The sequence below is a fragment of the Entelurus aequoreus genome, linkage group LG10 (assembly GCF_033978785.1).
Source record: "Entelurus aequoreus isolate RoL-2023_Sb linkage group LG10, RoL_Eaeq_v1.1, whole genome shotgun sequence".
NCBI lineage: Eukaryota > Metazoa > Chordata > Actinopteri > Syngnathiformes > Syngnathidae > Entelurus > Entelurus aequoreus.
Genome location: NC_084740.1, coordinates 61,100,821 through 61,117,197, shown reverse-complemented (window position 1 = coordinate 61,117,197; position 16,377 = coordinate 61,100,821). Strand labels below are relative to the sequence as shown.

General features: G+C 43.5%; 1 protein-coding gene across 1 annotated transcript in view; it reads left to right on the top strand.

Annotated features, from left to right (window-relative positions):
* si:dkey-106n21.1 (solute carrier family 23 member 1) overlaps positions 1 to 12,528 on the top strand; it is a 168,942-nt gene extending 156,414 nt beyond the window's left edge. The window contains exons 11-12 of the mRNA XM_062061907.1: positions 6,720 to 6,815; positions 10,738 to 12,528. Of these exons, the coding sequence (XP_061917891.1) occupies positions 6,720 to 6,815; positions 10,738 to 10,907 (266 nt within the window). The 3' untranslated portion in view covers positions 10,908 to 12,528. The remainder of the gene's footprint in view (positions 1 to 6,719; positions 6,816 to 10,737) is intronic.
* Positions 12,529 to 16,377: the final 3,849 nt, after the last annotated feature.

The following is a 16,377-nucleotide window of genomic DNA, read 5'->3' as shown; positions in this document are numbered from 1 at the left end:
CTTCAGGAGGTCTTATTAACGTGCCTCCACTTTGACTGTGTCTTTCCATCAGCCATGTTGTAGTTTGTAGCGCTTCCATAGTGAGTTTACAGACACATGTACGTTAGAACTATGCTACATTGTATTAGAGATGGCAACAATGGAGGATGAATGTCCCAAAACAAGAAAGTCGAGAAAAAGAATGAGATTATTGACTACAAAGGCGGACACGCGCACATTTCCAGGACATTTCCCAAATACACATCAGCATGTACCAACAGGTAAGAAAAGTTGGTTTTGCATAATATTGCAAAACAAAACGTCAGATAATATGTCTCCTAATAGGTGCCATTTTGGGGTCCTTATACACACCATAAAAATAGCGTATGTTGAAGCACGGTACGTCTGACTATGGTAGCCGTAGCGCTCCCACAATCCATCAAGCGGTGCCACTTCCTATCTTACCAAAGTCCCACTAACACATTTTGACAGATTTTTGAGCGCTGTGTGTAATGTTCTGTATTCTTTAAAGTTTTGGTGTTGCCTACTTACGGGTACTTGCTAGCATCGTTTATTGAACAGGCGTCAACCTGCGGTCCACACGTATCTCTTATGTGTGACTGCCATCCACTGGTCACACATATCATAACACCATGTACCTAATAATATTTGGGTAAGCACAAGCAGGATTTATACGCACATTATGCGGTTACACATGCTAAGTGCGCCTTATACGCCGACAAAGATGGCGCGCCTTTTTGACGCCGCTACTGTGCTAGCATGTCAATCAATCAATCAATCAATGTTTATTTATATAGCCCTAAATCACAAGTGTCTCAAAGGGCTGTACAAGCCACAACGACATCCTCGGTACAGAGCCCACATACATACGTCTCTGTGTCTCTGTTCACGGCATGTGGAACTCAACTTTTTGGACTGTGTCAAATGAGTCATGTTTTAGGACAACATGTGATCCAGGAATTCTGATATCGATCCCAAGTATCCAATGGGACCCCGCTGGTGGTCAGCCAAGTTCTTGCTGAAGACTCCATGACTGCTTGAAAGCTTGAAAATGAGCCGTGGCTAAGTTAGATAACGGTCTTGATATAAATGTTTGCAGCTGTATGTCCATCGGTCAGGGAGGTTCCAGACTTTAGACATGTGGACACTCGCCGTAAGAATGGCGACTGACAAGGCAGCGCACCTTAAAACTGACCATCTCACTCCTTGCAGACAACCAAGCTAAAGGTCTGCCAGTCTTCTCGGTCCAATGGCCAAGAAGGTGGCATTTCTTACAAATGTCTTTTATTCCAGAGTCTAGTCCAGTTCTCACTCCTCTTGCGAGATTAAGGATGGCAGAGGTCGGGCCAGCATAAGCTCCTAAAACCGAGGTGTCCCCAAATCCCACAGGCCCAGATGGCAATGGCCGCTTGGTTACCTTCAGTCCTTAGCTTAGATTTGAATGCTAATGGTCTTAAGGACTCTGAACCCTGACGTTGCTTTTTAGTACTCATTTGTTTGGGCTGCAGTCAGGACTTGGGGAGTGGACATGTCAGAAACTCTTGGCCCTAATTGGCCTAAAAGTCTGACTCTGCCCTGCCATAGAAGTTCTAAGACCCGCCTACTCAGAGGGTTCAATTCCGACAAAGCTTTTAATCCCTGCCCTTCTAATTGTGGGTCTCACTTCAATTCAAGGCTGCACTAAACCTTTTCACCCTCTGGAAGATCCTTTATTTGTTGTTCCAGACAAGGTCAAAGATCCTCTACATGACGGGACACGAATGTCCTTAGGGTTGCTGTAACTAATGTTTGGAACTCAACTCCAAGGTCAGGTTTGGCCTGCGGGCCGTGGGTGGAATGCCCGAGTCCTCGGTCTAGGTCTAGTATGTGTTAGTTGATATTTCCTTTCATTGATGGACAGCTTGTTATGACATCAGAAGCTAAGGTGACAAGCAGGTGTTCAAGTCTTTATTTTCAATTTTGTCATTCGTTAGGCGTGCTCAACAAAATAGATTCACATCTGATTCTTACTTATTTACATTCTGAATGAATTCAACATTTCAAAGAACCATTTTTACAGCAACAATTCATCCTAATCCTCACAAGAATCAGAATCAGAATCAGAATAGTTTTTATTGCCATTGTTTGAGAACCGGTTCACAAACTAGGAATTGTTCTTGGTGCAATGGTGCAACATAAAACACATATAACACAGAATAGGTCATAAAAAGATCTGTAACTGAGCTATCGGATCTTGTTATTGTTCATGTGCCTGATGGTCGAGGGGAAAAAACTGTTCAGGTGGCGGGAGGTGTGGGTCTGGATGGATCGTAGTCTCCTGCCTGAGGGGAGAGGGGAGAATAGTTTGTGTCCAGCTGTGATCCGACCCACACACCTCCTGGTCCTGGAGGAGAACAGGTCCTGGAGGGATGGGAGCTTGCAGCCAATCACCTTCTCAGCAGCACGTACCATGCGCTGCAGTCGATGCTTATCCTGCACTGTGGCGCCGGGGAACCACACTGCGATGGAGGAGGTCAGGATGGACTCTATGATGGCTGAGTAAAACTGCACCAGAATCTCGGTCGGCACCTTAAGTTTCCTCAGCTGCCGCAGGAAGTACATCCTCTGCTGCGCCTTCTTGATGAGGGAGCTGATGGTCGGCTCCCACTTGAGGTCCTGGGTGATGGTGGTGCCCAAGAAACGGAAGGAGTCCACAATGGAGACGGGGGTTGGAGAGTCAATCAGGGTGAGGGTGGATGGTGGGGCTGTGACTTTCCTGAAGTCCATGATCATCTCCACTGTTTTCTGGGCGTTCAGCTCCAGGTTGTTGAGGCTGCACCAGGACGCCAGCCGGTCCACCTCTCTCCTGTAGGCGGACTCATCGCCATCCGAGATGAGCCCGATGAAGGTGGTGTCGTCCGCAAACTTGAGCAGCTTTATGGACTGGTGACTGGAGGTGCAGCAGTTTGTGTACAGGGAGAAGAGCCAGGGGGAAAGTACACAGCCCTGAGGGGTACAAAGGGTATAAAGAAAGTTGTTGTGTCTTTCTGGCCCTCCGAGTCTAAGTTGGATGTCAAAGTTGACCGTGACCTATCCACGTGAGACACATGGTAAATGGTAAATGGGTTATACTTGTATAGCGCTTTTCTACCTTCAAGGAACTCAAAGCGCTTTGACACTCTTTCCACATTCGCCCATTCACACACTGATGGCGGGAGCGGCCATGCAAGGCCCTAACCACCACCCATCAGGAGCAAGGGTGAAGTGTCTCGCCCAAGGACACAACGGACGTGACGAGGTTGGTAGAAGGTGGGGATCGAACCGGGAACCCTCAGGTTGCTGGCACGGCCACTCTCCCAACATGCGCCACATGGTTTATAATCTTGAATGAACTTTCACCGACTCCGTGGCCATGCAGCAGCTCAGTATGTCAATATAGCAGCATGAGCTAGTTACCTCTCTGTGATCACGGCATCGCTAAAAGTAGTTCCATGTAGTTACCATGAATTGGTTAACGTGGACCTCGACTTATACGGGTGTTACCATTTAGTGGTCAATTGTACGGAATATGTACTGTACTGTGCAATATACTAATAAAAGTTTCAATCAAGGTGGCGACTTGTCCAGGGTGTACCCCGCCTTCCGCCCGATTGTAGCTGAGATAGGCTCCAGCGCCCCCCGCGACCCCGAAGGGAATAAGCGGTAGAAAATGGATCAATCAGTCCTTGGCTTATAATAACAATATCACTAATACTTGTCAATATTCATGTCAATGGAGTATTGTTGGGGACTTTATGGGTGCAGTAGTGTACTCCTATCAGCTGCGTTGTTAGCCACCTCGTACTTGCCATATTTTACGATTTAGAAAGAATAAAAAAGATGTGTTGTTGTCCTACGTAAAGATTGTGAATAATAGACCCTCCAAATGAATAAAAAGTGTTGATTCAGCAGGTTTTGAAGCTACTTTATTTTGAAGTGATCCTGCAGGATGAGGACTTGACTTCTGGTTCCTACGTGTAGTCAAGGTCAATAATCACAGATCAATAATCAATGAGGCGGTATCAGTAGGTGACCTGCAGGTCTTCCATGGCCCCTGAGGAGCAGGACTGTTGTTCCACGCAGACCTCAGACCTTGATCCCAGCAGTCATGTAACGTCTCCCAGGAGACTTGTAATCCTCTGGCCATGAGGGTTGTCTGCTAGTCTCGGGTCTAGGCTGCTTAGCTCACAATCCTCTTGGCTGGCCCCCATGGCCCCCATGGCCCCGGCTGGGATCTGCTCGCCTCACACAAACACATCCTGGCCAGAAGACGGTCTGCGAGCTCGCCGCTCTCCGCAAACACAACCTGACACTTTGTGCTCGGCTTTTGACCTGTGTGTGTGTGTGTGTGTGTGTGTGTGTGTGTGTGTGTGTGTGTGTGTGTGTGTTTTGTGTGTGTGTGTGTGTGTGTGTCCGCTTGCTGTCTTTGAAGGGGAAACAATATATCCTAGTGTGTCATGGTTGATCAAGTTTGATGCTGAACAGAATGTGGTGTTGCCAAGCAGGTCATGTGACCTCCTGACTGTCATCACTTCTTGCTGCTCATCAGCAAACTTCAACCAACGCACACACACACACACACACACACACACAAACATGCACATATATATATACATATATATGTATATATGTAGATATGTGTGTGTGTGTTTGTGTCGGAGTCCATGGTTCTTGCTCTCCGGGTTGGGGAGGAGACCCTGCCCCAAGTGGAGGAGTTCAAGTACCTCGGAGTCTTGTTCATGAGTGAGGGTGAGAAGCTCTGTCATCCGGGAGGAGCTCAAAGTAAAGCCGCTGCTCCTCCACATGGAGAGGAGCCAGATGAGGTGGTTCGGGCATCTGGTCAGGATGCCACCCGAACACCTCCCTAGGGAGGTGTTTAGGGCACGTCCGACCGGTAGGAGACCCAGGACACGTTGGGAAGACTATGTCTCCCGGCTAGCCTGGGAACGCCTCGGGATCCCCCGGGAAGACCTGGACGAAGTGGCTGGGGAGAGGGAAGTCTGGGCTGCTGCCTCCGCGACCCGACCCCTTTGATAAGCGGAAGAAGATGGATGGATGGATATGTATTTATATATATATATATATGGCTTCCTGTGCACTTAAGATGCGACTTTAAAGTTTTACTACTTACGTATAAAATACAACACGGTCAAGCTCCTGCCTATCTTGACGATTATATTGTACCATATGTCCCGGCAAGAAATCTGCGTTCAAAGAACTCCGGCTTATTAGTGATTCCCAGAGCCCAAAAAAAGTCTGCGGGCTATAGAGCGTTTTCTATTGGGGCTCCAATACTCTGGAATGCCCTCCCGGTAACAGTTAGAGATGCTACCTCAGTAGAAGCATTTAAGCCCCATCTTAAAACTCATTTGTATACTCTAGCCTTTAAATAGACTCCCTTTTTAGACCAGTTGATCTGCCGTTTCTTTTCTTTTCTTTTCTCCTCTGCTCCCCTCTCCCTTATGGGGAGGGAGTTGCACAGGTCCGGTGGCCACGGATGAAGTGCTGGTTGTCCAGAGTCGGGACCCGGGGTGGACCGCTAGCCTGTGCATCGGTTGGGGACATCTCTACGCTGCTGATCCATCTCCGCTCGGGATGGTTCCTGCTGGCCCCACTATGGACTGGACTTTCGCTGATGTGTTGGATCCGCTGTGGACTGGACTTTCACAATATTATGTCAGACCCACTCGACATCCATTGCTTTCGGTCTCCCCTAGGGGGGGGGGTTACCCACATATGCGGTCCTCTCCAAGGTTTCTCATAGTCATTCACATTGACGTCCCACTGGGGTGAGTTTTCCTTGCCCGTATGTGGGCTCTGTACCGAGGATGTCGTTGTGGCTTGTACAGCCCTTTGAGACACTTGTGATTTAGGGCTATATAAATAAACATTGATTGATTGATTGATTGATATATATATATATATATGTATGTATGTGTGGGATTCATCTCTCTAGGCCTGTTTCATGAGGGGTTCCCTCAATCATCAGGAGAAAAAAAAAATTCCTGATGATTGAGGGAACCCCTCATGAAACAGGCCTGGAGAGATGAAGTAGTCTTGTGATTTTTTCCCCACACATACATATATTACGCTCTACCACAGTATTGAGCACTATTTTTTTTGATAATCTAATTAAGACATATATATATATATATATATATATATATATATATATATATATATATATATATATATATATATATATATATATATATATATATATATATATATATATATATATATATATATATATATATGTGTATATATATATATATATATATACACATATATATATATATATATATATATATATATATATATATATATATATATATATATATATATATATATATATATATATATATATATATATATACATACATGGATCCAAGAAAGTGTAGAAGGATAAAGGGATAAAATAAGCTGAAAATGTTTGACAAATGTAAAAAGACGGAGAAGTAATTGATTGTCTGGTACGTGGCGTTTGAATCTTGGTAAACAAACACAAAGCCCACAAAGTCCGGGCACACAAAAACCCTCTGATATCCAAAGAATGCTGAGCAGGTTTGTCACTCAGCATGGCCTTAGCAGTGCACCGCCTCCCCTGCCCCAGGCGATGAGGTGATTCACACCTGTCATATTCCTGCTTTACGAGCCACCGGGAGTTTAGCAGCTGATGGTTTTGTGTCTGTGTGCCGTAGGAGTGAAGGAGTTGGACCAGGTGATCGTGGTGCTCTTCACCACTCACATGTTCATTGGAGGCTTCTTGGGCTTCATCCTGGACAACACCATCCCAGGTGGGAGCACACACCTCTGCTACCCCACATCTCTACTCTACATAGAATGTTTAAAACCCACATGAATGATAGTAAAAATAGTTTATGCCTATCAGAATGTGTCATTTATTATTGATCCAACCAGGAAAGATGAAACAACCTCATTTTCAAGGGAGTCCTGGTGCAGAGGCAACAACAGAATCAGTGACCTAAAAACACACGTTAAGTAAAACGTCACCTCAAGCGCTCTCAGTCTGAACTTAAAACCCGTTCATGAAATCATTTCAGGTATTTTGCAGCCTTCTTGCGACATGTTCATGAAAAAGGAGCTGCGGAAACAAGAGCCCTTTTCCCAGTTCTGTGCGGGCACATAGACTTGGATCAATCCCACAATGGGAGGACGACGTTGTTGCGGTGCAGGTTTTTACATACAGGAGCAGAAGTAAAACGCAGAGAAGAAACGCTAAATAGTAATAACTCCTACGTATATGTACAGATAAAAGGGAACATAACACAAAAAACCCTAACCTCTGTATTTTAGGAGGAATCACATGAGTGCTGTGTAAAGTCTCATGGTTGTGAGTAGATTTTGGTCAGTCAGCCACCTCCTATTAAGACTGTTCCTGTCTCTGAGCGTGCTTCCCCCACCCAAGCAAATAATGGGATAGAACGCGGCAAAAGCCACCAGTGTCGTTAAAAGGTGCACAGTAGTGACCTCAGTCTCAAGAGGTGAATACCACTTTGACCCTTCTTGTACACAGCATTTGATTTGTGAGTCCAGTCCAGTTTATTGTTGATGTGAACGCCCACCTTATTGTCCCTGCTACATAGCTGGTCTAAAGCTTACTACTAGTAGCTCATTGTCTCTGCTACATAGCTAGTCTAACGCTTATTTCCAGTAGCTCACTGTCCCTGTTACATAGCCAGTCTAACGCTGACCGCCAGTTGCTCAGTGTCCCTGTTACATAGCCAGTCTAACATTGACCTCAAGTAGCTCAGTGTCCCTGCTACATAGCCGGTCTAACGCTGACCTCCAGTAGCTCGGTGTCCCTGCTACATAGCCGTTCTAACGCTTATTGCCAGTAGCTCACTGTCCCTGCTACATAGCCGGTCTAACGCTTATTGCCAGTAGCTCACTGTCTCTGTTACATAGCCAGTCTAATGCTGACCGCCAGTTGCTCAGTGTCCCTGTTACATAACCGGTCTAACGCTGACCTCCAGTACATCAGTTTCCCTGCTACATAGCCGGTCTAACGCTGACCTCCAGTAGCTCGGTGTCCCTGCTACATAGCTGTTCTAACGCTTATTGCCAATAGCTCACTATCCCTGCTACATAGCCGGTCTAACGCTTATTGCCAGTAGCTCAGTGTCCCTGCTACACATACGGTCTAACGCTGACCTCCCATAGCCTAGTGTCTTGCTACATAGCCAATCTAATTCTTACCTCCAGTAGCTCAGTGTCCCTGTTACATAGCCGGTCTAACGCTGACCTCCAGTAGCTCAGTGTCCCTGCTACATAGCCAATCTAACGCTGACCTCCAGTAGATTAGTGTCCCTGCTACATAGCCGGTCTAACGCTGACTTCCAGTAGCTCAGTGTCCCTGCTCCGTAGCCGGTTTAACGCTGACCTCCGGTAGCTCAGTGTCCCTGCAACATAGCCGGTCTACCACTGACCTCCAGTAGCTCAGTGTCTTGCTACATAGCCAATCTAATGCTGACCTCCAGTAGCTCAGTGTCCCTGCTACATAGCCAGTCTACCGCTGACCTCCAGTAGCTCAGTGTCTTGCTACATAGCCGAACTAACGCTGACCTCCAGTAGCTCAGTGTCCCTGCTACATAGCCGGTTCAACGCTGACCTCCAGTAGCTCAGTGTCTCTGCTACATAGCTGGTCTACCGCTGACCTCCAGTAGCTCAGTGTCTTGCTACATAGCCGATCTAACGCTGACCTCCAGTAGGTCAGTGTCCCTGCTACATAGCCGGTTTAATGCTGACCTCCAGTAGCTCAGTGTCCCTGTTACATTTCCGGTGTAACGCTGACCACCAGTAGCTCAGTGTCCCTGCTACATAGCCGGTCTAACGCTGACCTCCAGTAGCTCAGTGTCTTGCTACATAGCCGATCTAACGCTGACCTCCAGTAGGTCAGTGTCCCTGCTGCATAGCCGGTTTAATGCTGACCTCCAGTAGCTCAGTGTCCCTGTTACATTTCCGGTCTAACGCTGATCACCAGTAGCTCAGTGTCCCTGCTACATAGCCGGTCTAATGCTGACCTCCAGTAGCTCAGTGTCCCTGTTACATTTCCGGTGTAACGCTGATCACCAGTAGCTCAGTGTCCCTGCTACATAGCCGGTTTAATGCTGACCTCCAGTAGCTCAGTGTCCCTGTTACATTTCCGGTCTAACGCTGACCTCCAGTAGCTCAGTGTCCCTGTTACATTTCCGGTGTAAGGCTGATCACCAGTAGCTCAGTGTCCCTGCTACATAGCCGGTCTAATGCTGACCTCCAGTAGCTCAGTGTCCCTGTTACATTTCCGGTGTAACGCTGATCACCAGTAGCTCAGTGTCCCTGCTACATAGCCGGTCTAAAGCTGACCTCCAGTAGCTCAGTGTCCCTGTTACATTTCCGGTGTAACGCTGATCACCAGTAGCTCAGTGTCCCTGCTACATAGCCGGTCTAATGCTGACCTCCAGTAGCTCAGTGTCCCTGTTACATAACCGGTCTAACGCTGACCTCCAGTAGATTAGTGTCCCTGCTACATAGCCGGTCTAACGCTGACCTCCAGTAGCTCAGTGTCCCTGTTACATAGCCGGTCTACCGCTGACCTCCAGTAGGTCAGTGTCCCTGTTACATTTCCGGTGTAACGCTGATCACCAGTAGCTCAGTGTCCCTGCTACATAGCCGGTCTAATGCTGACCTCCAGTAGCTCAGTGTCCCTGTTACATTTCCGGTGTAACGCTGATCACCAGTAGCTCAGTGTCCCTGCTACATAGCCGGTCTAAAGCTGACCTCCAGTAGCTCAGTGTCCCTGTTACATTTCCGGTGTAACGCTGATCACCAGTAGCTCAGTGTCCCTGCTACATAGCCGGTCTAATGCTGACCTCCAGTAGCTCAGTGTCCCTGTTACATAACCGGTCTAACGCTGACCTCCAGTAGATTAGTGTCCCTGCTACATAGCCGGTCTAACGCTGACCTCCAGTAGCTCAGTGTCCCTGTTACATAGCCGGTCTACCGCTGACCTCCAGTAGCTCAGTGTCCCTGTTACATTTCCGGTGTAACGCTGATCACCAGTAGCTCAGTGTCCCTGCTACATAGCCGGTCTAATGCTGACCTCCAGTAGCTCAGTGTCCCTGTTACATTTCCGGTGTAACGCTGATCACCAGTAGCTCAGTGTCCCTGCTACATAGCCGGTCTAAAGCTGACCTCCAGTAGCTCAGTGTCCCTGTTACATTTCCGGTGTAACGCTGATCACCAGTAGCCCAGTGTCCCTGCTACATAGCCGGTCTAATGCTGACCTCCAGTAGCTCAGTGTCCCTGTTACATAACCGGTCTAACGCTGACCTCCAGTAGATTAGTGTCCCTGCTACATAGCCGGTCTAACGCTGACCTCCAGTAGCTCAGTGTCCCTGTTACATAGCCGGTCTACCGCTGACCTCCAGTAGCTCAGTGTCCCTGCTACATAGCCAGTGTAACGCCGACCTCCAGTAGCTCAGTGTCCCTGCTACATAGCCGGTCTAACGCTGATCACCAGTAGCTCAGTGTCTTGCTACATAGCCGGTCTACCACTGATCTCCAGTAGCTCAGTGTCCCTGTTACATAGCCGGTCTAATGCAGATCGCCAGTATATATAATTTATTTTGCATTTAAGTCCAGCCTTTAGGGACTTTTCATGATCAAAACCAGATGAAGTTAGAATGTATTTTCTTCATAATTCTTGTTTCTTTGCAGGCTCACCTGAGGAGCGAGGTCTTCGCAAGTGGCAGCACGCAGCTCAAGATGGCTGCCAGGTCACATGTGACTTGACGTGTTACGACATTCCTTTCTGCAACTTCCTGTGGAAACGTTCCCGCCTCTTCCAGTACCTCCCCTTCCTTCCGTCCTACAGGAGGCAGCAGTAGGGGGCGCCTCTTCACGTGTCTGCTGCACTTGAACGCACTGTTGTTTACAACCACCTCAAACATCACCAATAATCACTCACCTCATCAATACAACACCTTTCCAGCGCTAACGAGCTTGCTTTTTAAGATCGTTAAGTGTTTTTATACTTACATCTTGAAAAAAGGATGTAAAAAACGACTGTAAGAACTTGAAAACTTTTTGGTTATCATTTTAAATAATTATTTTCCCCCAAAATCATCCAATGTCCCCTTTCAATATTGATATCAAATATTAGTCTGATATCTCAATATTGATATCAAATATCAGTCTGATATCGTCCAAATAACAAGCTTGTGATGATAGGAGCTAGCAAGTGAAATGTAAGATATCATGTGCGATACAAGCAGTCCTGGAGCGTGTTTGTGTGTGTGTGATGTCATGTGCGATACAAGCAGTCCTGGAGCGTATTTTCTTGTGTGTGATATCATGTGCGATACAAGCAGTCCTGGAGCGTGTTTGTGTGTGTGTGATGTCATGTGCGATACAAGCAGTCCTGGAGCGTATTTTCTTGTGTGTGATATCATGTGTGATACAAGCAGTCCTGGAGCGTGTTTTCTTGTGTGTGATATCATGTGCGATACAAGCAGTCCAGGAGCGTGTTTACTTGTGTGTGATATCATGTGCGATACAAGCAGTCCTGCAGCGTGTTTACTTGTGTGTGATATAATGTGCGACACAAGCAGTCCTTGAGCCTTTTTTTCTTGTTTGTGATATCATGTGCGATACAAACAGTCATGGAGAATGTGTACTTGAGTGCGATATCATGTGTGATACAAGCAGTGCTGGAGCATGTTTACTTGTGTGTGATATGTGCGATACAAGTGGTCATGGAGCGTGTTTTCTTGTGGGTGATATCATGTGTGATACAAGCAGTCATGGAGCTTGTTTACTTGAGTGTGATATCATACGCGATACAAGCAGTCATGCAGTCTTTACTTGTGTATGATATCATGTGCGATACGAGCAGTCCAGGAGCGTGTTTACTTGTGTGTGATATAATGTGCGATGCAAGCAGTCCCGCAGCGTGTTTACTTGTGTGTGATATAATGTGCGATACAAGCAGTCCTGGAGCTTTTTATTCTTGTTTGTGATATCATGTGCTGTACAAACAGTCATGGAGAATGTGTACTTGAGTGTGATATCATGTGTGATACAAGCAGTGCTGGAGCATGTTTACTTGTGTGTGATATGTGCGATACAAGTGGTCATGGAGCGTGTTTTCTTGAGGGTGATATCATGTGTAATACAAGCAGTCATGGAGCTTCTTTACTTGAGTGTGATATCATGTGCGATACAAGCAGTCATGCAGTCTTTACTTGTGTATGATATCATGTGCGATACAAGCAGTCCAGGAGCGTGTTTACTTGTGTGTGATATCATGTGCGATACAAGCAGTCCTGCAGCGTGTTTACTAGTGTGTGACATCATGTGCGATACAGGCAGTCCTGGAGTGTTTTTACTTGTCTGTGACATCATGTGCGATACATGCAGTCCTGGAGCTTGGTTACTTGTGTGTGATATTATGTGCGATACAAGCAGTCCTGCAGATTGTTTACTTGTCTGTGATATCATGTGCGATACAAGCAGTCCTGGAGCTTGGTTACTTGTGTGTGATATCATGTGTGATACAAGCAGTCCTGCAGATTGTTTACTTGTCTGTGATATCATGTGCGATACAAGCAGTCCTGGAGCTTGGTTACTTGTGTGTGATATCATGTGTGATACAAGCAGTCCTGCAGCATGTTTTACTTGTGTGTGATATCATGTGCGATACAAGCAGTCCTGGAGCTTGGTTACTTGTGTGTGATATCATGTGTGATACAGGCAGTCCTGCAGCATGTTTTACTTGTGTGTGATATCATGTGCGATACAAGCAGTCCTGCAGAATATTTACTTGTGTGTGATATCATGTGCGATACAAGCAGTCCTGCAGCATGTTTTACTTGTGTGTGATATTATGTGCGATACAAGCAGTCCTGCAGCATGTTTTACTTGTGTGTGATATCATGTGCGATACAAGCAGTCCTGCAGCATGTTTTATTTGTGTGTGATATCATGTGCGATACAAGCAGTCCTGCAGCATATTTACTTGTGTGGGATTTCATGTGTGACACAAGCAGTCCTGCAGATTGTTTATTTGCGTGTGATATCATGTGCGATGCAAGCAGTTCTGGAGTATCTTTACTTGTGTGTGATATCATGTGCGATAAAAGGAGTCCTGGAGTTTGTTTACTTCTCCGTGATATCATGTGCGATAGAAGCAGTCCTGGAGATTGTTTACTTGTGTGTGATATCATGTACGATACAAGCAGAGTGTTTACTTGTGTGTGATATCATGTGCGATACAAGCAGAGTGTTTACAGGCAGTTAACATCTAAATGTTCGCCAAATAACAACCAATCTCTTCAATTTGACTTACATCATTTACAAAAAGTAAACTAGCTTGGCTATAGGCTACTGGGAGCTAGCAGCTACACAACAGCCAAGCACACAATGGCACACAAGCTAGACATAGGTAATAACCATTGAACAATAAAAGGTGACGTTTGTCGATACAAACAAGTATCAAATAATTCTAGTTGAATATTACTTTCACATACAAAGTTGCCAAGGCAGAAACGTATTAGAAAGTATCCAGTAACAAACGTGTCTGCATCATTCAACTTACTGTATCATGGGCTTAACTTCATGAATTATTGTGACCGCTAGGTGTCACCAAGAAAAAAACAATGACCACTCCACTTTAACTTAAAGACAGCATCATTCCAGACCGTTAATAATAAATAATGTTTATTGTTCTTTCTTCGTCTCATTTCACCTGATCAAACCTTCATAACATTCACACTACTAAATAATAACAGAAATGAGGAAATAACCATTTTAAATAATACAATATCGCTGTTAATATCGCATCAGATCAATATTGATATTGGCCAAAACTCACAGCTACAATATCAGTTTTGTGTAAGTAAGTGAAGAAGTTGTGTGATATGATTTTTTATAACTACAATATTCATAACATTGACATTATTGTTGTTTATACCAATAATATTAGCACTGATAATAACATTGTCATTATCAGTAATGTTTTGCCAATATAGTTCTATTAGTTTATATATCAATAAAGTACTATCTATCTATATACATTTAGATGATTTATGTTTTATGTATTTTATTATAAACATATTTTATAGAAAGGAATAATTATTTTTCTCTTTTTAGCTTTTCATTGTTATTCAATTTTGATATCAAATCATAACCATTGATACACTTTGTTGACTGATTGGGTTTAACTTATGATGATTACTTGAAACTAGTGTTGTCCAATTAGGACGTTTTCAATCAAATCTATCACACTTTGCAGTTTGGATTAATTATGGTTAATCACAGGTGAATTAATCACAGGTTAACTCATCACAGGTGAATTCATTACAGGTTAATTAATCACAGGTTGAATAATCATCGTTAATTCATCACAGGTTAATTAATCACAGGTTGAATAATCATCGTTAATTCATCACAGGTTAATTCATCACAGGTTACATCATCACAGTTTAATTAATCACAGGTTAATTAATATCTGGTTAACTCATCAAAGGTTAAATCATTACTGGTTAACTAATCAAATGTTAAATAATCACAGGTTAATTAATCACAGGTTAAATAATCACAGTTAATTCATCACAGGTTAATTAATCACAGGTTAAATAATCATCGTTAATTCATCACAGGTTAATTCATCACAGTTTAATTAATCACAGGTTAACTCATCACAGGTGAATAAATCGCAGGTTAACTCATCACAGGTGAATTAATTACAGGTTAACTCATCACAGGTTAATTAATCACAGGTTACATCATCACAGTTTAATTAATCACAGGTTAATTAATAACTGGTTAACTCGTCAAAGGTTAAATAATTACTGGTTAACTAATCAAATGTTAAATAATCACAGGTTAATTAATCACAGGTTAAATAATCACAGTTAATTCATCACAGGTTAATTAATCACAGGTTAAATAATCATCGTTAATTCATCACAGGTTAACTCATCCCAGGTGAATTAATTACAGGTTAACTCATCACAGGTTAATTAATCACAGGTTACATCATCACAGTTTAATTAATCACAGGTTAATTAATCACTGGTTAACTCATCAAAGGTTAAATAATCACTGGTTAACTAATCAAATGTTAAATAAACACAGGTTAATTAATCACAGGTTAAATAATCACAGTTAATTCATCACAGGTTAATTAATCACAGGTTAATTCATTACAGGTTAATTAATCACAGTTTAATTAATCACAGGTTAACTCATCACAGGTGAATCAATCCCAGGTTAACTCATCACAGGTGTATTAACCACAGGTTAACTCATCACAGGTGAATTAATCACAAGGGTAACTAATAACAGGTGAATTAATCACAGATTAACTCATCACAGGTGAATTAATCACAGGTTAACTCATCACAGGTACATTAATCACAGGTTAACTCATCACATGTAAATGAATCACAGGTTAACTCATCACAGGTGAATTAATCACAGGTTAACTCATCACAGGTGAATTAATCACAGGTTAACTCATCACATGTAAATGAATCACAGGTTAACTCATCACAGGTGAATTAATCACAGGTTAACTCATCACAGGTGAATTAATCACAGGTTGATTAATTACAGGTTAATTAATCAAAAGGTAATTAATCACACCCACTTGCCTCATTTAAATGAACTTAAAACAGGAATAGTTTTATTGTCACAATGCCAGCCAGGAACATGTTTTAATGATCTCATCAATCTTGCGTTATTGATCTGATCAGATAACTGAATAATATTGATCTGATCACTGACGTATAATTGACCTGTTCAATGAATATAATTGATCTGATCACTGAATATTATTGATTTGATCACTGAATAATATTGATCCGATCACTGAATATTATTCATCTGATCACTAACGTATAATTGACCTGATCAATGAATAATATTGATGTGATCACTGAATATTATTGATCTAATCACTGATGCATAATTGACCTGATCACTGAATAATATGCATCCGATCACTGAATATTATTGATCTAATCAATAAATAATATTGTGAATAATGTTGATCTGATCACTGACGTAAAATTGACCTGATCAATGAATAATATTGATCTGATCACTGAATATCATTGATCTAATCACTAAATATTATTGATCAGATCATTGAATATTATTGATCTGATCACTGATGTATAATTGACCTGATCACTGAATAGTACTGATCTGATCACTGATGTATAATTGACCTGATCACTGAATAATATTGATCTGATCACTGATGTATAATTGACCTGATCACTGAATAGTATTGATCTGATCACTGATGTATAATTGACCTGACCAATGAATAATATTTTTTCTGATCACTGA